This window comes from Notamacropus eugenii, chromosome 6 (genome assembly GCF_028372415.1).
Source record: "Notamacropus eugenii isolate mMacEug1 chromosome 6, mMacEug1.pri_v2, whole genome shotgun sequence".
Taxonomy (NCBI): Eukaryota; Metazoa; Chordata; class Mammalia; order Diprotodontia; family Macropodidae; genus Notamacropus; species Notamacropus eugenii.
Genome location: NC_092877.1, coordinates 46,631,559 through 46,653,209, shown reverse-complemented (window position 1 = coordinate 46,653,209; position 21,651 = coordinate 46,631,559). Strand labels below are relative to the sequence as shown.

General features: G+C 48.8%; 1 protein-coding gene across 12 annotated transcripts in view; it reads left to right on the top strand.

Annotated features, from left to right (window-relative positions):
• DCTN1 (dynactin subunit 1) overlaps positions 1-13,136 on the top strand; it is a 39,259-nt gene extending 26,123 nt beyond the window's left edge. For 7 of the 12 annotated variants that reach the window (XM_072619827.1, XM_072619825.1, XM_072619826.1 and 4 more), the window contains 25 exons: positions 1,122-1,325; positions 1,728-1,925; positions 2,036-2,240; positions 2,317-2,395; positions 2,483-2,642; positions 3,008-3,112; positions 3,374-3,565; positions 3,694-3,810; positions 4,028-4,180; positions 4,405-4,565; positions 4,845-5,013; positions 8,287-8,355; positions 8,605-8,667; positions 8,869-9,018; positions 9,160-9,321; positions 9,470-9,601; positions 9,802-9,927; positions 10,069-10,211; positions 10,322-10,488; positions 11,108-11,122; positions 11,342-11,475; positions 11,654-11,846; positions 12,038-12,117; positions 12,473-12,562; positions 12,706-13,136. In XM_072619827.1, coding sequence (XP_072475928.1) covers positions 1,122-1,325; positions 1,728-1,925; positions 2,036-2,240; positions 2,317-2,395; positions 2,483-2,642; positions 3,008-3,112; positions 3,374-3,565; positions 3,694-3,810; positions 4,028-4,180; positions 4,405-4,565; positions 4,845-5,013; positions 8,287-8,355; positions 8,605-8,667; positions 8,869-9,018; positions 9,160-9,321; positions 9,470-9,601; positions 9,802-9,927; positions 10,069-10,211; positions 10,322-10,488; positions 11,108-11,122; positions 11,342-11,475; positions 11,654-11,846; positions 12,038-12,117; positions 12,473-12,562; positions 12,706-12,843 — 3,405 coding nt within the window. In that variant the 3' untranslated portion in view covers positions 12,844-13,136. The remainder of the gene's footprint in view (positions 1-1,121; positions 1,326-1,727; positions 1,926-2,035; positions 2,241-2,316; positions 2,396-2,482; positions 2,643-3,007; positions 3,113-3,373; positions 3,566-3,693; positions 3,811-4,027; positions 4,181-4,404; positions 4,566-4,844; positions 5,014-8,286; positions 8,356-8,604; positions 8,668-8,868; positions 9,019-9,159; positions 9,322-9,469; positions 9,602-9,801; positions 9,928-10,068; positions 10,212-10,321; positions 10,489-11,107; positions 11,123-11,341; positions 11,476-11,653; positions 11,847-12,037; positions 12,118-12,472; positions 12,563-12,705) is intronic. The other 5 variants (XM_072619829.1, XM_072619828.1, XM_072619823.1 and 2 more) reach the window with 1 other exon arrangement.
• Positions 13,137-21,651: the final 8,515 nt, after the last annotated feature.

Genomic DNA, 21,651 nt, shown 5'->3' with positions numbered 1-21,651 from the left:
GTTTTGAATCCAAGGGATAAGGGAGGAGTCAAAAGAACATCTCTGTGGAAGCTAAAGTTTGCCCTGAAAGTATATATACATGTCAGCTGTGCCTCCCAGAATAACCTTCTTCTTCCCCATTGGCATGTTTCTTATGTGGTGAGAGGAGCATTGAGCCTTGGGATTGGGGATCCTAATATTCCAAGATGGGGTGAGACTATTACTGATCTTGTCTAGAGAGGTGAAGAAATTGTTCTGGGACATACTTTTAAGTTTTGGGGGAAGAAGAAAGTTGTGACTAGATGAAATAATGCCTGGCCCACTTGGTAGATCTTCAGGGGGAGCAAGGAAGAATATAATATGTTCAGTTAGATGGTCAAGGCCTTAGCGTCAGAAGGCCTGTGTTTAAGTCCTAGCCATTAAGACTAACCCTAGCCTCTTCAGGCCTCAGTTCTGCTACTTGTAAAATGGGGTATGTTTAATACCTATACTACCTTCCTCATAAGGGTGTTGTGAGGAGGTCTTGAAGTGCTCCAAATATGTGAGCTATGATATAGCTGAGTACCTAGTCAGAGAAAGGGGAACAAGCCCCTGAGTGCCTCTGAGACCTACAGCTCATCCCTGTGCTCCTGCCTCAGCTTGATTGTATTTTGTCTCAGAGCCAGGAGGCTCTAAAGTCAAACCACCCACACCCACACTAATTACTAAGACAGCAATGAGGGCCTTGTCTTTCTGGTCCCCTTCCCTCCCCCCGTTTGGAGAAAAGCTAATAGTTTGAACATGATCAAATGGTAGAAGAAGGGCTGAGACTTGGGCTTGGTTTGGATCCTGTCCTTTAAGGAAGAGAGAACATCCATTGGGTGAGCCATCAGTGCTCCCCAGCTGACACTTGAGGCCTCCATCAGAGCTGGCTGCAGGTTGGGGAAGATTGTAGGACCCTGTGGGGCAGTTCTTATAGTCTTAAGTCTAATTGTTATACTTCTTTCCCTTACCCTATTTCAACTCCTTCATTTTCCCCTTTTTATTCTGTCTCCCAGACTTGTGAGGGAGACTGCCTATCTCTCTCTGTAACCTTTACAGTGAATTTCTCTTTGACCTGATGACCAATATCTCTTTCTCTGTTTCCTTCCACACCTATGCAGCCTGCCCGTCCTACCAGCTCAGGGGCGTCGGGGGCTGGTGGCCCCGCAGGCCCCTCAGGTTCAGCCTCTGCCTCAGCCTCCACTGGGGAGATGAGCAGCAGTGAGCCCAGCACCCCGGCACAGACACCCTTGGCAGCCCCCATCATCCCCACACCCTCGCTCACCTCTCCTGGGGCAGCTCCCCCATTGCCTTCGCCCTCCAAGGTAAGGCCTAGGGCGTAGGAGGGAGATGTCCTACTGAGGAACTCAAGAGTTTCTCCAGTTCTGTAGAAGCAGAGCTGGTTTTAGGTGGCTATGAACATAGGGAGTTCCTGCTGCTAGTGCCTTGTAGTCCCCCTCCTCCATCTCAGCATCGTGGTAGCTCTCAGTCCTGTGTGTATGTGAGAAAAGGAGAACCAGGACCCCATTCCTTCTCCCAAGAACTTGGGCCCCTCCTGCTGATCCCTCCTGCAGGCTCTGATTCCCCTGGCTATCTTAGGTCAAATGGAGAGACTTCCAGACTATGCTCCATCCCCCCCTCCTCCCCAGGTCAGCACTGCTCCTTGGTCAGGCTGGGGGGGGCGGGCGGGGCATGCCCAGTGAAGGGAGCCTGGGGCTTCTCCCCAGGAAGAGGAAGGGCTGCGGGTGCAGGTGCGAGACCTGGAGGAGAAGCTGGAGACGCTGAGGCTGAAGCGTGCAGAGGACAAGGCTAAGCTGAAAGAGCTCGAGAAGCACAAGATCCAGCTGGAGCAGGTGCAGGAATGGAAGAGTAAGATGCAGGAGCAGCAGGCAGAGCTGCAGCGGAAGCTCAAGGAGGCCAGGAAGGTGAGGCACAGGACTGGGGGAAGGGGTGGGGAGGAGAGCGAGGGCCTGGCCCTTCCCAGAGGGGCATCCTGAGGCCTCCCAGCATCACTGTGCCCTATCTGCTCTCTCAGGAAGCCAAAGATGCCTTGGAGGCCAAAGAGCGTTACATGGAGGAGATGGCAGACACGGCCGATGCCATAGAAATGGCCACTCTGGACAAGGAGATGGCTGAGGAGCGGGCAGAGTCCTTGCAGCAGGAAGTGGAGGCTCTGAAGGAGCGAGTGGAGGAACTCACCACTGACCTTGAGATCCTCAAGGCAGAAATTGAGGAGAAGGGTGAGGGGCTCCTTCTCAGGAGGTGGGCCCATGACCAGAGGCTGGGGTGGCACTGACAGCTTGCGTTCTCCCATAGGCTCTGATGGGGCTGCGTCCAGTTACCAGCTCAAGCAGCTGGAGGAGCAGAATGCCCGACTGAAGGATGCCTTGGTGAGGTAGGCCTGCTGGGTTGTCTGTCCTGCCCCCCCATCTTCAGGTGCCTTGCCTCTGATGCTTTGTGTAATGCCTACTTCACCCCTCAGAATGCGGGACCTCTCGGCCTCTGAGAAGCAGGAGCACATCAAACTTCAGAAGCTCATGGAGAAGAAGAATGTGGAGCTGGAAGCCCTGAGACAGCAGCGTGAGCGCCTGCAGGAGGAACTGGGCCAGGCGGAGCGCACCATCGATGAGCTCAAAGAGCAGGTAGGGGGCCCAGCCACCACTGAAGCTGAAAGGTTCAGGGACTTACCCAGGGCCATGCTGATAATACCTAGCAGCCAGCATGTGGCCTGGCCCAGTGATCTTTCCAGAACACCAGGCTGCCTCGGGCACACCAGAACCAGCACTGCAGTCTGAGCCCCCATTTCAGTCCTATGGGCTTTTCTTGTTGTTTCTGTGTTTGGTGGCCAGCCCAAGCACAGGCCCCTACACACAGGCGGGACTTAACAAATGGGTGCCAAATTCAGGTGAATTCTTACCGGGGTGGGGTGGGGGGGGAGGGCGGAGAAGCTCAAACCTCAACCCATGTAGTTATGGAAGTGTCTGTAACTGCCCCTACAATGTTACAGGTAGATGCAGCCTTAGGAGCAGAAGAGATGGTGGAGACACTGACAGACAGGAACCTGAACCTGGAGGAGAAAGTTCGAGAGCTTCGGGAGACTGTGGGGGACCTGGTGAGAGGAAGGCGTGGTCTGGACTTCTGCCCTGTCCAACCCTCAGCCTCCAAGGGGAAGTTCCAGGGCCTTGCCTCACTTTGGGCTTCCTGCTCTCATCTCCATCCAGACACTTTGGAAGGAGGTGGTGAAAAGGAAGCCCCCCACTCTGACCTTTCCAACTGATCATTGAGGATGATGTTAGGGGGCTTGTCCTTGATTGCCCAAGGGACCATCTCTGGCCCTTGACCCTTATTGCTCCACACCTCCTGTGTCCCACAGGAAGCTATGAATGAGATGAATGATGAACTGCAGGAGAATGCCCGGGAGACTGAGCTTGAGCTCCGGGAGCAGCTAGACATGGCAGGTGCCCGGGTGAGGGAGGCCCAGAAGCGGGTAGAAGCTGCTCAGGAGACAGTTGCGGACTACCAGCAGACTATAAAGAAATACCGCCAGCTGACTGCCCATCTGCAGGTGCCTTCCCCTTCCCCCATGAACATCCATACACCCGAGGGTACTTGGCCAGGCTACACCAGGTTCCTTCTATTGATCCAAGACATGGTTCCCCTGCCCTTGTTCAGTGTATTTCCCTGCTTCCCCAGGATGTGAATCGGGAACTGACTAATCAACAGGAGGCTTCAGTGGAGAGGCAGCAGCAACCTCCCCCTGAGACTTTTGACTTCAAGATTAAGTTTGCTGAGACCAAGGCCCATGCCAAGGTTAGTGTTGGAGATGGGAGGGAAGCTTGCTTACCGTTGATGGCCTGATGGGGGATGGCCTAGTGTTGGCAACTCGAGAGATTTGCCTGTACTTTGTACTCAGTGTAGCTGTGGGCCCTGGGACCTGGGGGTGGCACATGGCTGACTTGGATGGGCCCAGGCCTGGGAAGGCTTGTGGCTTCCTAAACCCTTGCTCAGTGGTGCTGTTGTCCTCTAGGCCATTGAGATGGAGCTGAGGCAGATGGAAGTGGGCCAGGCCAATAGGCACGTGTCCTTGCTTACGGCCTTCATGCCAGACAGCTTCCTGAGGCCTGGTGGAGATCACGATTGTGTGCTTGTTCTGCTGCTCATCCCCCGCCTTGTTTGTAAGGTAGGCCCTGGCATGCATCCTTCATCCTCTCACATGCCCACCCAAGTTCTGCTCCTGTCCCTGTGCCATGGGTGCCTCAAACCGGAGCCCTGTGACCCTTCTTTTCTGTGCCTCAACCCTGAGCCCAGGGAGTGCCCTAGTGCCCACCTCCCTGAGGTTGGGCATGTCCTTATGGGGTTTTAGCCTTGGTGTGGAGCCTCATGCCCCTTCCACTTCTCTGACAGGCAGAGCTAATCAGAAAGCAGGCCCAGGAGAAATTTGATCTGACTGAGAACTGTGCGGGGCGACCAGGGCTTCGGGGGGCTCCTGGAGAGCAGCTCAGCTTTGCTGCTGGCCTGGTGTACTCCCTGAGCCTCCTGCAGGCCACCCTCCATCGATACGAGCAGTGAGTAACCCCTATACCACCACCCCTACACTGGCTCCCTGCCCCTCCTGCTGCATCAACAAAAACTGCTGTGTAAACCTGAGGGAAGTGCCCTACACCTTCATCCCAGCTGGGGATGGTAACTGCTCCTTACTGGGAGCTCTGGTTGTACTGGCTGTCACTTACCCCCTTCAAATCTAACACTAGTTTCTTGTGACTAAGACCTTACTGGGAGATTGAACACCCTGGGCCTCTCTCCTATGACCCTGGTCTTACTTGGAGTCCTACTCTGATCCATAGTGCCCTGGCTCAGTGCAGCGTGGATGTCTACAAGAAGGTCGGTAGTCTCTACCCTGAGATGAGTGCCCATGAGCGTTCCTTGGACTCCCTCATTGAGCTGCTGCACAAGGACCAGCTGGATGAGACAGTCAATGTAGAGCCCCTCACCAAGGCCATCAAATACTATCAGGTATGGGGAACAGCCCAAGGAGGGGCCCAAATACGAGGTTGAGATGGTATCAAGGCCCAGCTGATGGCTGCATCTTCCTTGGTCCCAATGGCCATGAATCAGCCCTCATGATATCTGTTTAATAGAGGAGAGGTGTGACTTAGGTTTGTGTCTCAGGAAATTACTTTGTCAGGGAGTGAAGGATGCATTGAAGGAGAGCAGAGAGCCCTAGAAGACCGATTAGGAGGGTGGTTATAAGAATCTAGGCAGGGAGTAATGGGGAGCCCATATTGGGGGGGGGGGGGGGTGTGAGGAAGAGACATGAAAATGAGACTTTAGGCAGGCCAGGGAGCACTTGGGTAAGATGAAGGGATGATATTTTAATAGCTTCTCCTAGGAGCAGACTACACCTGGGCACCTGGGGACAGGTGGTAACATCCCTTGTGATGAGACTGGTGGTTCTGTTGATGGGAGAATTTCTTATGGCTCCCTCTCCCCCACTCTCCTTTTGAATTGGTAGGGAGGGTAAAGGTGTGGAGGTGAGTAAGTACATTGCTAGATGTCCAAGGGAAAGAGGGGAAGAAACTGGCCTGGTTAGAGAGGATAGCTCATAGAAGTACAGAATGTTAAGAGATGAAAAGGCCATTAGAGGTCATCTCCAACCATTTTACAGATGAGGAAACTGAGGACCAGAGTAGGAAAGTGACCTGACCAAGGTCATACTAGTTACTAACTAGTTAGCATGGATGTCAAAATAAATATGGGATAGGGGAGTTCAGTGTCCAGAAACCTGAAGAAGTCAGAAATACCAAAGGATATCCATGATTGAAAAACAGCTCCTTTTCTCAAAAGATCCAAATGTATTTTGTTTTTATATTGCCTGGGTTTCTCTCTGTATCTCTCACTCTTCTTCCCCCTAGAGAGCTAGCCCTTAAAACAATTTGTAAAAAAAAAAAAAAAAAAAGCAGAAGAGAAAAAAATTCAGTAAAGCCAATTTATATACTGAAAAAAGTGATATTATATGCAGTTTACCATGTTGGGGGACCATAATTTTTTGCAAAGGAATGAAAGAAAGTATCTTTTTATATCTCTTCTTCAGAGTCGTTTGTTCTTTATGACATCAGAACATTCAGTTTGTTTTATAATTGTTCTCTCTGTGGACATTGCGGCAGTCGATGGACATCTGCTTTGTTTCCAGGTCTTTGCTGACACCAAAAATGCCACTGTAAACATTCTGGTGTATGTGGAGACTTTCTTTTTGTCAGTGATGTCTTTGGAGTACATGCCTTGAAACGAATACTCTGGGTCAAAGGATGCGGACATTGTGGTCCCTTATTTGTACGATTTCCATACCAACTCGTACGAACTCACAATATATTCATGTGCTCATTTTTCCACACCCTGTTCAGTGGTGACTGTTCTTATTTTTGTCATCTTTATCCATCTGGACGGTGTAAGGTGATGCCTCAGGATTGTTTTGATTGAACTGCATGTTCCAATGATGACTGGCAGATGGTTTTGCACTGCTGTCATCTGGTCCTCAGAATAGTCCTGGGGCTGAGCTAGGCATATGGGAAATAGGGAGCTAGACAGCTTCAGGGGCCTGCCCAAGGTCACATGGGACATAAAGCCCAGTCTTTCTTCTGGTTGCTGAAACAGATGGCCTCTTCTACGGTTTCACTGTCTCTCTTTTCTGGAAGACTTAGAGGTCCCCTAGGATTGTGGCTCTAATGGAAAAAGAGGGCTCTGTGGAGGCATCAGTCAGTTCTTAGGGGTGAGATCCTTGTCAGCAGGCCCCATGAGACTCCTCACTTTTTTTTCCCCCAAATTTATTGTTTTCAGTTTTCAACAATCCCTTCTGTAGGTTTCAAATTTTCTCCCTCTCTCTCCCCAAGATGGCATGCAGTCTTATTTGGGTTCTACACATGCATTCCTATTAAACATATTTTCACAATAGTCATGTTGTATAGAAGAATTAAAATGAATGGGAGAAACCATGAGAAAAACAAAACATAGTGAAGGAGAAAATAGTCTGCTTTGTTCTGCATTCCAACTCTAGTTCTTTTTCTGGACGTGGACGGCATTTTGCATCAAGAGTCCTTTGGAAATGCCCTTGCATTGCTGTGAAGAGTTAGGTCTATCAAAATCAGTCATCACACACTGTGCTGTTACATGTGTATAATGTGTATACTCAGCATCAGTTCATGTAAGTCTTTCCAGGTTTTTCTGAAGTCTGACTGTTCTTCATTTCCTATGGCACAATAGTATTTCATTACATTCTTATACCACAACTTATTCAACTATTCCCCAATTGATGGGCATTCCCCTGATTTTCAGTTCTTGACCACCACAAAAAGAGCTGCTATGAATATTTTTGTACATGTGGGACCCTTTCCCATTTTTATGATCTCTTTGGGATACATCCCTAGAAGTGATATTGCTGGGTCAAAGGGTATGCACATTTTTATAGCCCTTTCAGCATAGTTCCCAATTGTTTTCCACAATGGTTGGGTCAGCTCACAGCTCCACCAACAATGAATTAGTGTTCCAACTCTCCCACATTTTCTCCAACATTTTTCATTTTGACTCCTCACTTCTAAGGCATCTTGTTTATTAGCAGGATGCAGGGGGAGGGGTCGGTGCTTTGTGTCTTTAACTGTCTTCTCTCATCTCTTTGAATTCATGCAGGCCCTGCTGCTCATTGCTAGGGTGTATTCTCTTCCTCCAGGAAGCCTGCCCTTCTTGAATCATGCAGGCTCTTAGCACAATCTAATCTGTAGGTATTGCTTTCCCTTTGCACAAAGGTTCCTGTAGGAAAGGGTAGAGATGACACTGGAGAGGGAGGGAGGAGCCCAACTGAATCTCATCCTGAGCAGGAAGTATCCTTACCGCGCCAGGTGGCCCAGTGGATAGAGCATTGGACCTACAGTCAGGAAGGCCCGAGTTCAAATCCCACCTCAGACACTTCATCTAGAATGTGTGATCATGGACTAGTCATTTAGCATTAATCTACCTCAGTTTTCTCACCTGTGAAATGGGAACAGTAGGAGCACCTAACATCCAGAGTGGTTGTGAGGACGTGACCTAATATTTGTAAAGCCCTTAGCAGAGGGCCTGGCACACGATTAGGTGCGTAATCAATTTTCTCTCTCCCTCCCCCTCGTTCCCTACACAAGGGCTGGAGATGAGAAGGAGACAGGGTAGTTGTTACTGGGTCTTGGGTGGTGGGGGAGAGGAGGGGTCATGAGCAGAAGCCTGGTGTTGGTGCTGAGTTTGTCTGACATTCTTCCTTAGCACCTCTATAGCATCCATCTTACTGAGCAACCTGAGGACTGTACTGTGCAGCTGGCTGACCATATCAAGGTGAGGTCCTCGAGCAGGTGATGGTCAGAGGGCGGGGCTACTCACAATTGAGCCCCAACCACAGAGACTCCCCCCGAGCTGTGCAGGCCCCCACCCCAGCCCTCCCCTGTCCCGTCCCTTCCCTGTGGCCAGGATGGGGGGAGGTGAGAGCTGGGGAGCCTGTTTGTGTTTGAAGATTTATGCTACACTTTGGGGACAGAAAGGAAAAGTAGTCTGTGTACTCATGGGCTGCATCTGGCCTCTTCACAGTTCACCCAGAGTGCACTGGACTGCATGGCTGTGGAGGTAGGGAGACTTCATGCCTTTCTACAGGTGAGTTATAGACCATGGTCTCCTCTCTTCCCTGCCTTCCCCATGTTCAGACTCCTTCCCACCCTTTCTTTCCCTCCCCTTCTCTGCTCCTGACTCACCCCTCGTCAAGCCCTCCTCCCTTCTTGACTTCCCCCTTCTTTCTCATTGCTTAACAGATTCCTTTTCCCCTGTTAGTGCTGACTTTGTATCTTCTGCATTCAGGGTGGGCAGGAGGCCTCAGACTTGTCCCTCCTTCTCCGGGACCTGGAAACATCCTGTAGTGACATCCGACAGTTCTGTAAGAAGATCCGAAGACGGATGCCAGGGACAGATGCCCCGGGGATCCCAGCTGCTCTTGGTTTTGGGCCTCAGGTCTGGGCAGGTGGAGATGTGCTGGGCTGCAGGGAGACAGAGATAAGGAAGGGATGGGATATCTGCTGCTCCTGGCCCGTGGAGATTGAGTGGAGCGAACCCCCCTGACCTGCTCCTCTTCTCCACCCTACCTTGCTCCAGGTGTCAGACACCCTTCTGGATTGTCGGAAGCATCTGACGTGGGTGGTGGCTGTGCTACAGGAGGTTGCTGCTGCAGCTGCACAACTCATTGCCCCCCTGGCTGAGAACGAAGGTCTGCCCTCTGGCACCCTGGAAGAGTTGGCCTTCAAGGCTGGGGAGCAGGTAAAAATAGACTGCCTAGGCTAAGTCTCAAGAGATGTGGTCGAGAAATGAGGAGGTGGAGGGAGGAGGGAAAAGAGATGGGTGGGAGGAGCCTGTGATGGTTCCCGAGTCCCTGTTTGGGTCTGACATGGCTCTGGGCTCCTGACAGATCTATGGGTCTCCATCAAGCAGCCCCTATGAGTGCCTTCGACAGTCCTGCAGCATCCTCATTGCCACCATGAACAAGCTGGCCACAGCTATGCAGGAGGGAGAATATGATGCAGAGAGGCCCCCCAGCAAGGTAGGCCAAGAGGGGCCTGGTGAGGTTTGAGGAGGGCACAGGGAGGTGCTGGGCAAGGTTGGGGCAGGAGGATGCTGAAGTCCCCCAGACTACTTGGTGGTTAGGGACTGGTCATTGCCTCGGTCTTCCTAGAGCCTAGAAGGAGGAGGGGTAGGGGCAGGTGGCCCTGGGGATCCTCATCCCCCACCTTTTCCCTGCAGCCTCCTCCCTCTGAACTTCGGGCCGCTGCGCTTCGTGCAGAGATCACCGATGCTGAGGGGCTGGGGCTGAAGCTGGAGGATCGGGAGACAGTCATTAAGGAGCTGAAGAAGTCACTGAAAATCAAGGTGGGGCCCAGCATGTGGGACCTACTTGAGGCCTGGGCTGGGGGAGGTCAGGCCTCTGTGGGCATCCTGCTGGGCTTTGGGTATGAGCACTGGGGGGTCAGGAAGGTGGAGTGACAGCTGAGCTGACCCTATGGCCTCCAGGGAGAAGAGCTGAGCGAGGCCAATGTGCGTCTGAGTCTCCTGGAGAAGAAGCTGGACAGCGCAGCCAAGGATGCAGACGAGAGGACGGAAAAGGTGCAGAGCCGACTAGAGGAAACTCAGGCCCTGCTGCGGAAGAAGGAGAAGTATGTTGGGGCCTGGTCTATGTCTGCTCCCTCCTTGGGTCATGTGGGGGCTGGCATGCCACAGCCTGGGCACTTTCTGGGGTGCCAAGGCCTGCATGTGTCTCTTACAGGGAGTTCGAGGAGACAATGGACACCCTCCAAGCAGACATCGACCAGCTGGAGGCCGAGAAACTGGAACTGAAGCAGCGCCTGAGCAGCCAGTCCAAAAGAACAATTGAGGGACTTCGAGGAGCGCCGCCCTCTGGCATCGCCACCCTCGTGTCTGGCATCACTGGTGGTGAGCAGTGGGCTGGAGGCTGGGGGCATCCTAGGCACTTAGAGCAAGGAGGGGTGAGGGGGTTCTGCTTCTCTCACAGATTCCAGAGTGTTCTAGACTTCTTATGTACATTGACTTAGAATGTTGCAGGCCACCTATTCCACCCTGCCATTACTCCCCTTGGGGCCGTTGTTATTCCCAAAGTGGATCCATCTGCAGAGGCCCCATTATGCCAAAGCAGGGCCTTCCCTTTGCTGCTGCCCCTCCCTCCCCCAACTTGGGCACCTGCATGTGGGGGAGGAGAATGGAAGATTTCCAAATCACCTTGTCATTACCTCCTTCAAATATAGAGAAATATACATGGAAGACAAAGCCCAAGGGCCTGCTATGGGGAACAGGCCCCTTTACCATGAAACCCTGTGGAGAGCGTGGAGGCTGCCCTAGTCTTAGGCCTCCCTGGATGTGGGAATATATGGGCAACTCAAAGACTGTGGCACATGAGCTAGGGCATAAACCTGCATCTGACGACTATGGATTCAGGCCCCTGCTCCTTTCCCTGCACCTTGAAACACAGACACCCTGTCACATGTGTGTCTCTTTTCTCCTCTCTCCCCTTCCCCATGGGCTGGCCTGGCCACAGAAGAACAGCAGCGAGGTATAGACCTACCTGGATGCTGATGGGGGTTGGGGGGCAATGCCTGACTTCCCTGTCTTTGGGGATTCGGGGCTGGTAGGGCAGTGGTCAGGGTTAGCGTAAGCTTGAGGGGCAGTGAAGGTGGGGGAAGTGTTAGCCTGGGGACTAAGCATGGGGTGAGCTCTGAGCCCTGAGGTCACTGTGCACTTGTGAGTGTTCTCCTGGTGACTGTCCCCACAGGAGGGGCTGCAGGGCAGCCTCTGGCTAACGTCCCAGGCCCTGGGCCGGTGAAGGACTCCCCGCTGCTGCTCCAGCAGATTTCAGCCATGAGGATGCACATCTCCCAGCTCCAGCATGAGAACAGCACCCTCAAAGTATGGAACCAGGAGGAACTAGGTGGGGCTAGGAGTGGGAGCTCCTCCCTGGCCTGGCTGGGAGGATGTGAGCTGAGGGAGAAAGGCTGCTCGGGTCTGGCCTGGGGAGGGGTGATGCGCACCTTCCTCTTCTGTCTCTCCCCTTAGCCTCTCATCTTTCTTGTCTTCCTGGCCCTAGGGAGCCCAAATGAAGGCAGCACTGGCAGCTCTGCCTCCTCTGCATGTGGCCAAGCTCACACCCACAGTCCGGGAAGGCCCAGACAGTGAACTAGCAGCTGGAGCCTTGTACCGGAAAACTAGCCAGCTGCTGGACACACTTCATCAGCTCAGCACAGGCACACGTGTGATAGATATCACAAGGTCTAGCCCTGGTAAGAACCCAGCCTCCCCATCTGGTTCCCAGGGCCAGGGTACACAAGCAACCCTACACTGGAAGAGGTTTTGCTTGTGGGCCAAGACTGTCATCCTTGTACCCCAGGGCTTCTCTGTCCCCTACATCCCTTCTCTTCCTCCTACCCTCACCTGGTCTCTGGGTCTCACCAGCTTCTTTCTCCCCTTCCAGCTACTAAGAGTCCTGGAGCTCAGCTTCTGGAGCAGCTTGCCCAGCTCCAATCCCTGAGTGACACCATTGATAAACTGCAGGTTAGATCCCTTCTCCCAACTCCCTGCTCTCCATGTCTCACCAATACTTTGGGTGAGCCCTGAGCCAGGTTATTCCTGCTAGCACTGAGGTGCCCACTTACTGGGTGCCTGGATGCCAGACATTGTGAGGAAGACCCAGGGACTGACCTTGACACTGCCTTGAGGAAGCACTCAAGTCTGGCTGAGGAGGCATGAGGCAGTATACAATCAGAACAGACAAGGAAGTTAGGAGAACCTAGGCCCTTTTCCCACCAACCCTGGGGGAAGACCTCCCCTGTCTGTGAGGGGGAAGGCTTGTACACTGGCAGCTTGTTTCCATCCCTCATAATCTCTGTTCCCCATTTCTTCCCCACAGGATGAGGTGATGAAGGAGACTGTCTCTCAGCGTCCGGGAGCCACTGTCCCCACTGACTTTGCCACTTTCCCCTCGTCAGCCTTCCTTAGGGTGAGGGTAAAGTGGGGCACCAGGATGGTATTTTATAAGGAACAAGGAGACTGGGGCAGGAGGGACTATGAGGATCCTCAGGCACCCCAGTACTGTGCGACTGTCTCTGACTGGGCACATTGTCTGCTCTCCTTCCCTCCTAGGCCAAGGAAGAGAAACGAGAAGACACTGTATATGTGGGCAAAGTGACCTTCCCCTGCACAACTGGCCTTGGGCAGCGGCACCGACTGGTGCTGACCCATGAACAACTGCACCGGCTCCACGGCCGCCTCATCTCCTAGTTCGATCTGCCTCCCTTGACTCCTTTTCATGTTTTCCTGACACCCTGAGGGTTCTGCCTGCTGCTGCCTCATCCCACCTTCCCACAGACATGTCCCAAATAATATCACTACTTGTGTAAAGCCATAATGCTCACCCTCTCCCATACCCTGCTTCTGGCTCTCCCAGCCCCTGGCCTTAGCTGCTCTCTCCTTCACGGGGAGTGGGGAGAGGAGCGGGATTGACCTGGCCCAGGGGAGTGCTCAGCCCCAGCTTGGGGCCCCATCCCCTCAATAAAGCAGCTTCTTCCTCAGCACTACATGCATGGTGTTGATGGTAGGAAGGGAGGGGTGGGGGCCGAAGGGATGACTGTGTACAGACCCTGAGACCAAGCCAGTCCCTTACAGTGATTCAGAGGGCAGAAGCTTTCACTCTTCCCTTCAGGCAGCCTTGGCTCTGGGACAGAAGAGAAGAGGAGGCCATGCTTTGGGATCTTCTTGAGGGTCCATGTTCATGGTCAGGTGTGCCTGGTGGATAGTAGCCCTGAGAGCTGGGAAGGCTCTTTAGACATCATCATACCCAACCCCTGCATTTCAGCATCATCTTCATTGTGTGCCTTGAACATTGTGATGAGCAGCCCAAGACATAAGTAGTGGCAGGTGGTAGATTGAAGGCAAAGCAGTCCTCAGACCAACTCAGTGCCCTGTAGGTAATGGGAGGGTGAGAAATCTTGTTTTATTTGGATCCCAACCTTGTGCTTATTCCCTCCACTCTGGCAGCCTGAAACCATCCATGCTTCTCTCCCTCCCACCCCCCATTCCTGTTCTAGGAAGTGAGAATATAATCTCCCCCTTGGGATCTATCCAGGGTGCTGAAGGACATCCCCTGGATCCTTGTTCCTTTGTAGACACCGGTCTTGACAGTGGCTTTATGCTGCTTGGATCAGCTTTATGCTGCTCAAATAGAAACTGGTGCAGTGTGTTAGAAAACCACAAAATAACAACATTATCTGTGCTAAATTTTATTTTTATTTTGTTGAACATTTTCCAATTATGCTTTAATCTAGTTCTGGTGGGAATGAAGAGTTTGGGGCAGTTTGATCTCTCCTTTACAACATTCATCCATTGGCAGTGTCTTAAAAACAGCACATATGCCTGTGTGTGCGCACACACACTCACACACACACCCATGCAGCTTGTCATTCTCCTTTGGTTCTCCCATGGTTCTGATTCTTGAGAGATTGTGGTGATGTATGATTTGCAGCTGGGCCGCCTCAGTGGGAAAATGGTTGGTAACATCCAGATGGGCCATCATGGTAGGAATCAGCCTGGGATCACTGAGAGCATTTCCTACTCAGCACCTCATGTTTACTTTTGTCCCAATTCACTGCTTATCCATCATACTTGTCCAAGATATGTGTGTATGCATACACACAAGTATTGTATGAACACATGCACAACATAGGTGTACATACACACAGAAACAGAAACATGTATGTACATACTTCACTTGGGCACACATGAAAACATGTGTATAGGTGTGCCCATAAATGTATATGTACACATGTATAGTGATGTATGCATGTGTGTATATATATAGGTATGTATATGTATACACGGGTATTTATTTGGTACAGTTTTAAGCCATCTTAAAATTGCACCAAGACATTATGGAAACCCTCTGCATAGGTTCTGATGAACTAACTCCAAGGGCAGCTCCAATGGAGCAGCATGCCATGATATGGGCAGCACTTGTTGATCACAAAACCCTGGGAGCACACACAGAAAAGGCAAGAGACTCCCTATTCTTAAGAGCTCACATTCTGGTGGGGGAGATCACACACAGGTTTTCTGCTATGAGATAGATGGAAAGGGACCCTGGTCCTTGAGCTGCAGCAGCAAAGTGGGTGGTCATGCCTTTTCTTTCATAATGTCATTTCTGCTGATAAAATCATCTGTTTCTGATGCTAAAAGCATTTGACAGCGCCAAGGCCTTTGGTAGTGAGAACTTTATTTTCTGAGTCTTTATTTTCTGAGACTTGTGAGGAGGTGGGCTATAACGCCCACAAGAACAGTGGGCAAGTTGCCCAGGAGTTGCTTCATAGCACAGATGATGGCTTTGGGGAATGGTCTGGAAGCAGGATTGGGGGGCTACCACTCCAGGGATATAGGGGCTTATCTGACCATTGGTGGCAATTGGTATTCGTGAAAGGTCCTTTTTTCACAATTATGGGAATGCTTCCTACTTTTTCATCCACTTGGATTTTCCAATGACTGATTGAAGGACTTGGATCTTTTTGAAGAGTCAATAATAATAATAGCTAGAAATTATATAGCATTTTAAGGTTTCCTAAGTGCTTTGTATTTCTTATTTGATCCTCACAATGACTCTGAAATAGGTGCTAGTATCCCCTTTTGACAGATGAGGCAAACAGCTTAAGTGATTATCCAAGGGTCACACAACTAGTAGATTTATGAGACAGGATTTAAATTCAGGTCTTGACTCCAGGCCCAATCATCTGTCCACTGTGCCACTAACTACCTCATAACTATATGACATTTAACACCAAATTTTGCCAAGTACTTCATATACATTATTTCTTGGTTCTCTCAATTACATTGTAGATGGTGTGGCCTCCATTTTATGGATGAGCCAACTGAGACTCAGAAAGTTTGTGACTTTGCTGAGGTCCCACATCCAGTAATTGTCTGATGTGGGATTTGAACCCTTGGTCTTCAAGACTAGCATTCTATCTTCTCTACCAGACAGCCACTAATGTGCTATTGATACAATACTATCTTTAAACCAGAAGTTCCAGAGAACCTCACCAGCTAGAGTGAGTCCCTCCATTCAGAACTTTGCAGAAGACATCTTCCCAGATCCCAGTGAATACCTTTGAGGAATATGTGCCCCCTGGGCTTCAGTCAACAAGCATTTATTAAGCACCTCTGTGTGTTAGGCACTGGGGATATGAATACAAATGAGAGACAGTCCCTGGCCTAATGGAAGTTATATTCTCTTATAGGACTACGTCATGCTCACAGATAAGTAAATACAGGAAATACACAAAATAATTACGTGATAGTTGGGAATAGGAATGGGTTGGGAATGCCACTAACAGTTGGGGGAATCAGGAAAGGTCTATTGTGTTGAGCCCTGAAAGATACTAGAGGTCCTCAAAGGCAAAGATGAGAAGGCAGAGCCTTTCAGGCATCAAGGAGAGCCTGTGTAAAGTTACAGGAATAGAAGGTGAGACATCATGCTTGGGGAACATCAACTAGGCCACTGTGCTTGAAACATGAAGTATATTAGAAGTCATGCATAATTAGCCTGCAGAGAGGTTGGAGTCGGACTCTGGAGAGTTTTTACATGTCAAAATACTGCTTGTGGAGATCAGTGCATCTCTGAACAATTACCTCTGGGGTTGCATTTTGATCAGTGCCCAACTCATTGTTTGGTATTTAGAACCAACTTCACAACCTGGTTCCAGTCTACCTTTCCAGCCTTATACTCTTCTTATTTATCCAGCCAAACTTTAAATTTTGTCTCCAGAACAGATTCCCTCTGAAGGATGTGTTTAGGGGTAAAAACAAACAAAAAACACCACCCATTTTTGTATATGAGAAAACTGAGACTCGAAGAAAAAGGACTACCATGGCCATTCATAGGTGGGATATGAAACCGACTTCAAATCTGCTAGTGGCTGCTGCAATTTCTCCTTTTGTGTGAGCTAACACATCATCAGCAACCAGAGAGAGGGAGAGCTGGTGGGGGCAGGTTGGAAGTCAGTGTATCAGTAGGGGCTAGCTGGCTCTGGCTAGCTTTGGCTGCCTAACCTGGTGGGGTCCTGACCACAAAGTCTCCTTTTCTATCCCTGGAGTTCTAACTCCAAGTGGCAGAGTCCAGGCTGCACTCCATACCTGGCCTCGGGGGCTATTAACTAAAGGGAAGGATGAAAGGCCATGCCTAGAAGAGGAAATGTGTTTCCCTTCCCTTCCCCCAGCATCAGATGATTGCCTGAAAGGGTCACTGGTTGCAGACACTTTGGGAGCGGATGCTTGATCAGAGTGAAGATGAACGAAGGCTATGGTGGTGACAGTGGGTGCTGTTGACCTTTGGTTAATTCTCTGACTGTCCACTTGAGCCACTTTTGTCACATGGCCCGGGGGGTAGGGTGGGAAGTTGCTGCAAAGGTCCTAGACCCTTTATTCCTTTTTTTTTTTTTTAAGTCTGGCCCCATCCCTGAGATGATGCTGTGCCCAGAAGGTAGATGGGCAACCTTACACTCAGTGAAACCCTGATTCTTTGAGCTCAGTTACTGCCTGTAGCATAATATGAAAAAAATCTCCCTATTCCCTCATTCATCCCAAGTTCACGGGCCCACACTCCAGCCATGAGCTTGTGACCTCTCTTCCCTATTTATGAAATGTGGAAATATGTGTGTATACATATACATATGTGCATATATATGTATATACACATGAATTTCAAGTTATAATTTTCTAGGGATGAATCTATCATGTAAACAGTCGAGTTAAAATTTTATTCTAATTTTTCAATTAAACATGTATTTTTTATCTGCCACCTATCCCCTCTTAGGGTAGAAACTCTCCTAACAAATATGTAGAGTCAAACAAAACAAATTCTCACACAGGCCATGTCCCAAAATGTGTCTCATTTTGCATACTGAATCCTTGGTCTCCGTCAGGAAGCATCTTCCAGAATCACAATTCTAGCAGTTGGTCAGAATTCTTAAGTCTTTAAAATCCACTCATTTTTACATGAATTGTCTTGGTCCTGCTCCATTCATATAAGTCTCCCCAGGTTTCTCTGAAATCCCTTCCATCATTCCCCATAGCACAGGACTGTTGTATGACCTTCATCTACCATAATTTGTTCAGCCATTTCCCAGTTGATGAGTACCCTCCACCCCCCCCACCCCTCACACCTTGTTTCCAGCTCTTTGTCATCACAAAAAGAGCTGCTAGAAATATTCTTGTACATATAGGACCTTTTCCTCTTTTATTAAAAGATCATTTTAGGGGTTAAGTCTATTAAAAATTAACAAGGGCTATTTTTACCATTGGGTTGCACTGATGAAGTTTAGTCAGCAGACTAATGTGCTTGATTTAAATAAAATCATGTAGCAATTGCACTTTGCAAATTGCATTTTAACCAGCAATTTTTTTCCTGCCAAAGGATTTAAGACCTTGGAGTGTATAACAAATCTGACCCATCTACTTCACCATTAAGATCCCCTTCAAAAGGCTTATAATGGTTGTGAGCTTTCCCCTGATAAGGCTAGGGGAAAGAGGGCCTTTACTTCTCAGGTCAGGGATTGAGAAAATGCCAGTTCCTTCTCAGTCCCTTTCATGATGTGGCTGTCCTTCCCATCTTATATAGTTTGTACTGTATAAATAATGGCTGAGGGAATGGATGATTCTTTGCAGATTAAGGAGACACTGCCCACGATTTCCAGTCTGTCTTCATATAATCTGTCCTATGGCAACCCTCCCTCAATTATTCTGGCTCTTTTGGCACATGCAGAGGTCATAGGATCCCAATATTATAGGCACCATAGCGGGAAAGGAATGATTTGGGGGCTTATGCTGTAATCCCTGGGGAGAAGGGGCCTACCTTCCTTGCTACCACTGACTAGTGACCAACTGTTACCAATGAGTGGGTAAGCCCAGGAACCCTAAGTCCTCCCCTAGAGCACTGATCCTGCTTCCCACCTGGCCGTGAAGCCATCCATCATCCTGGCAAACAATCCCTATAGAGGTAGGATGTGGTAAATGCTTCTGCCGCTTAAAGTCTGATCTGCGGCCCCTTCTACTAAACACCCAGAAAAGAAAGCTCTCAATACTAAAGTCCTTGACATTGTCAAGTTGTTCAAAATCAGAATACAGGGATGATTATATCCATTTAAATCCATTAAAGAAGATGCATTACCAACTTCTTTGCCAATGGACCTTTCTATAGGACCTGAACCAGAAGCTTCCATTAGAATGTGTGCTCCCTGGGAGCAGAAACTGTCTTTTCTATTTGTATCTCCAATGTTTTGCACACAATAAAACCTTAACAAATGCTTTATTATTAACCCATTCATTAGGTTATAGTGATCCTCGATGTCTACAATTTTAGTCATCTTTTCTTCCTGGGATCTTATATTTGGCCTTAAACCCCTGAGAAGCTGTGCAGAATGAGAGGTCTGCCTACCTCCCTTCCTGGGCAGCTTGGCTGTGTTGGTAGTAGTGTAATGGAAAGAACACTGATCCTGGTCAAGGGACCTGAATTTGAATCCAGATTCTGTTACTAACTGGGTGACTTATGGCATGTGAAGGGGTTAGACCAGATGACCTCTATGGTCCGTTCCAGGTCTAGATCTAGATACTAAATTCCACCTTTATTTACTATTTCGGTGATGCTGGTTAAGTCACTTTACCACTCCCTGTTGCTTCATCTATTCAAAAAAATGATAATAATGCTTATAATACCCATTTCATAGAGTTGTGGGGAAGAAAGTACTTTGCAAGCCTTAGGGACCTATAGAAATGGAAGCTGTTACTCTTACAGTCAGGCCCAGTTCTTCCTCTAAACATCACTGCCACATCTACTAAGTACTTCATGGACATTTCAAACTGAATATCTCCAATGTAATACATCCCAAACTGAACCTATTTCCCCTCTTCCAAACTTTCCTGTTTTTGTTGAAGGCATCACCATCCTCCCAGTCTCCCAGGTTCATAATCTCAGCATTATCCTCCACTTCTCAGACTCCCTTACCTCACATCCCAATCAGCTGCTAAATCTTGCCATCTTTTACATCCCAGCCCTTCTCTCTTCTCACATAGCCATCACCTTGGCTCACTCTCATCATCTCTTGTGTAGACTTTTGCAACAACCTCTCACAGTTTGGTCTCCCTGCTTCAAGACTCTCACTGTTACAGTCTATCCCACACAGCTGCCAAAGTGATTTTCTTTAAAGCTCAGACTTGATCATGTTACTCCCTTGTTTAACCAACTCCAGTTGCTCTCTACCACAATAACTAGTGTTTAACTATTTTTATTCTCCTTATATTTCTTCTGTATGTACTTTTAAATATTCTTATCTTCCCAATTAGACTGTATAAACATCTTTTTGTGTATGCACTGTTTCATTCTTTGTACTAGATTTACTGTGCACCTAGCCCAGTGCCTGGAACAAAGTAGGTGCTTAATAAATGCTTGGAGATTGACTGTTCCTGAGACATACATAAGTGGCTGCCCATCTGACGAACAGTGTAATTTCATCATTACTGAATTCTCACTTACATTAATAACCACCCTTCTATCCAAACAGTTTTACAACAGTCTTTTTCTAGAATTCAGCTGTTAGGCCTGACTTTTTAGGGCCCTACCTAAAGAGTTCATTATAACATGCTATCTGGTTACTAATAGGAAGGAAAGCATTAAACAGGGAGCTATGGCCTCATCAAAAGTATTTGCCATTGCCATGGAGGATGACTAGCACAGAATATAAATTGAAGAGGGTTTTCCATTACAGGATCATGGAGATAAAACTGAAAGAAACTTAGAAGTCATCTAATCCAACCTTGCCATTTTACAGATAAGAAAGCCAAGGCCAAAAATTACCCAAGAAGTAAGTATCAAAGTATAATAAGGCTTTCCAGATATTTCCATTTGCAAATAACATTGTGGATGAATAAAACTCTTGAACAGCAAAGAAACCTCCTAAATAAATAAGATCCATAATCAATCAAAAGTGAGGGATCATCCTTGCCTTCTCATTCTTAACTTCCCACATACGCAGTAAGTTATCTAATATCCAAATTTGTTGTTTCTCCTCAACATCCCTCCTATCTACAACCAATTAACGTGGAAAAAAATCTGTCCTATGTTCTATTTCATACTAATGGACAGCTCACCTCTGCATAGAAGCAGGTGTAGGTGATTTCTTCATACTGGCACAGAACAGCCATTACCCCAGTCCAGGACGGGGGAACCTGTGGCCTCCAGCCCTCAGCTGCCCCCGTCCAAGTCTGAACTATTGCAACATTCTCCAGCATGGCCTCTCTACCTCAAGTTCCTTTTCACTAGAATCATCTTCCATACACAAGCAAAGTCATTTTCCTAAAGCATATGCCTGACTCTGTCACCACTCTACTCAATACAGTGGCTCCCTATTACTTTTAGGATCAAATATAAACTCCTTTCAACATTACTCTTCTCCACACTCTCTGTGGTCCAGTAATTTAGGCCTTCTTGTTAAATAAGACACACACACACACACACACTCCACACCGGTACCCTTTCCCTCATCTCCCTTCTGCCCCTTTGCACTTTACATCCCTTTCTAACATGTTTTCTTTTCAACTCTGGCTCTTGGAAACCTTGGTTTCCTTTAAGACTCGTCTCCAGTACTAGTTTCTAACAGAAGATGTAACTGGTTCCCTCAGTTGCTGTGTCTTCCCCTCAAAGGTTAACCAGCATTTGCTTTGTATGTGTATGTAGTTGTACACTTTGCTTTTTATTTTTAAAAATCTTAATTTATTTTCATAAATTCCGGGAACAAAACAAACACTTCCATAACACGGTAAATAAAAAAGATGACTGCACATGAAACTGCAAATCTGCTTTGCTCTTGCCGCTAAACGTACAACAGTTCTCATATAAACAATTTTTTTTCCTTTCCTCCCTCATCAGGCGGTGGAGCCGAACCCCCAAAGCCCCAAGGCCACGTCCCTGGAGGTAGCCCAGCCCCGCCTCAGTAATTCCCTGGGTCGAGGACAGATGCAGGGGCGCCTGGCCCAAGGATTTCCGTCCCTGGC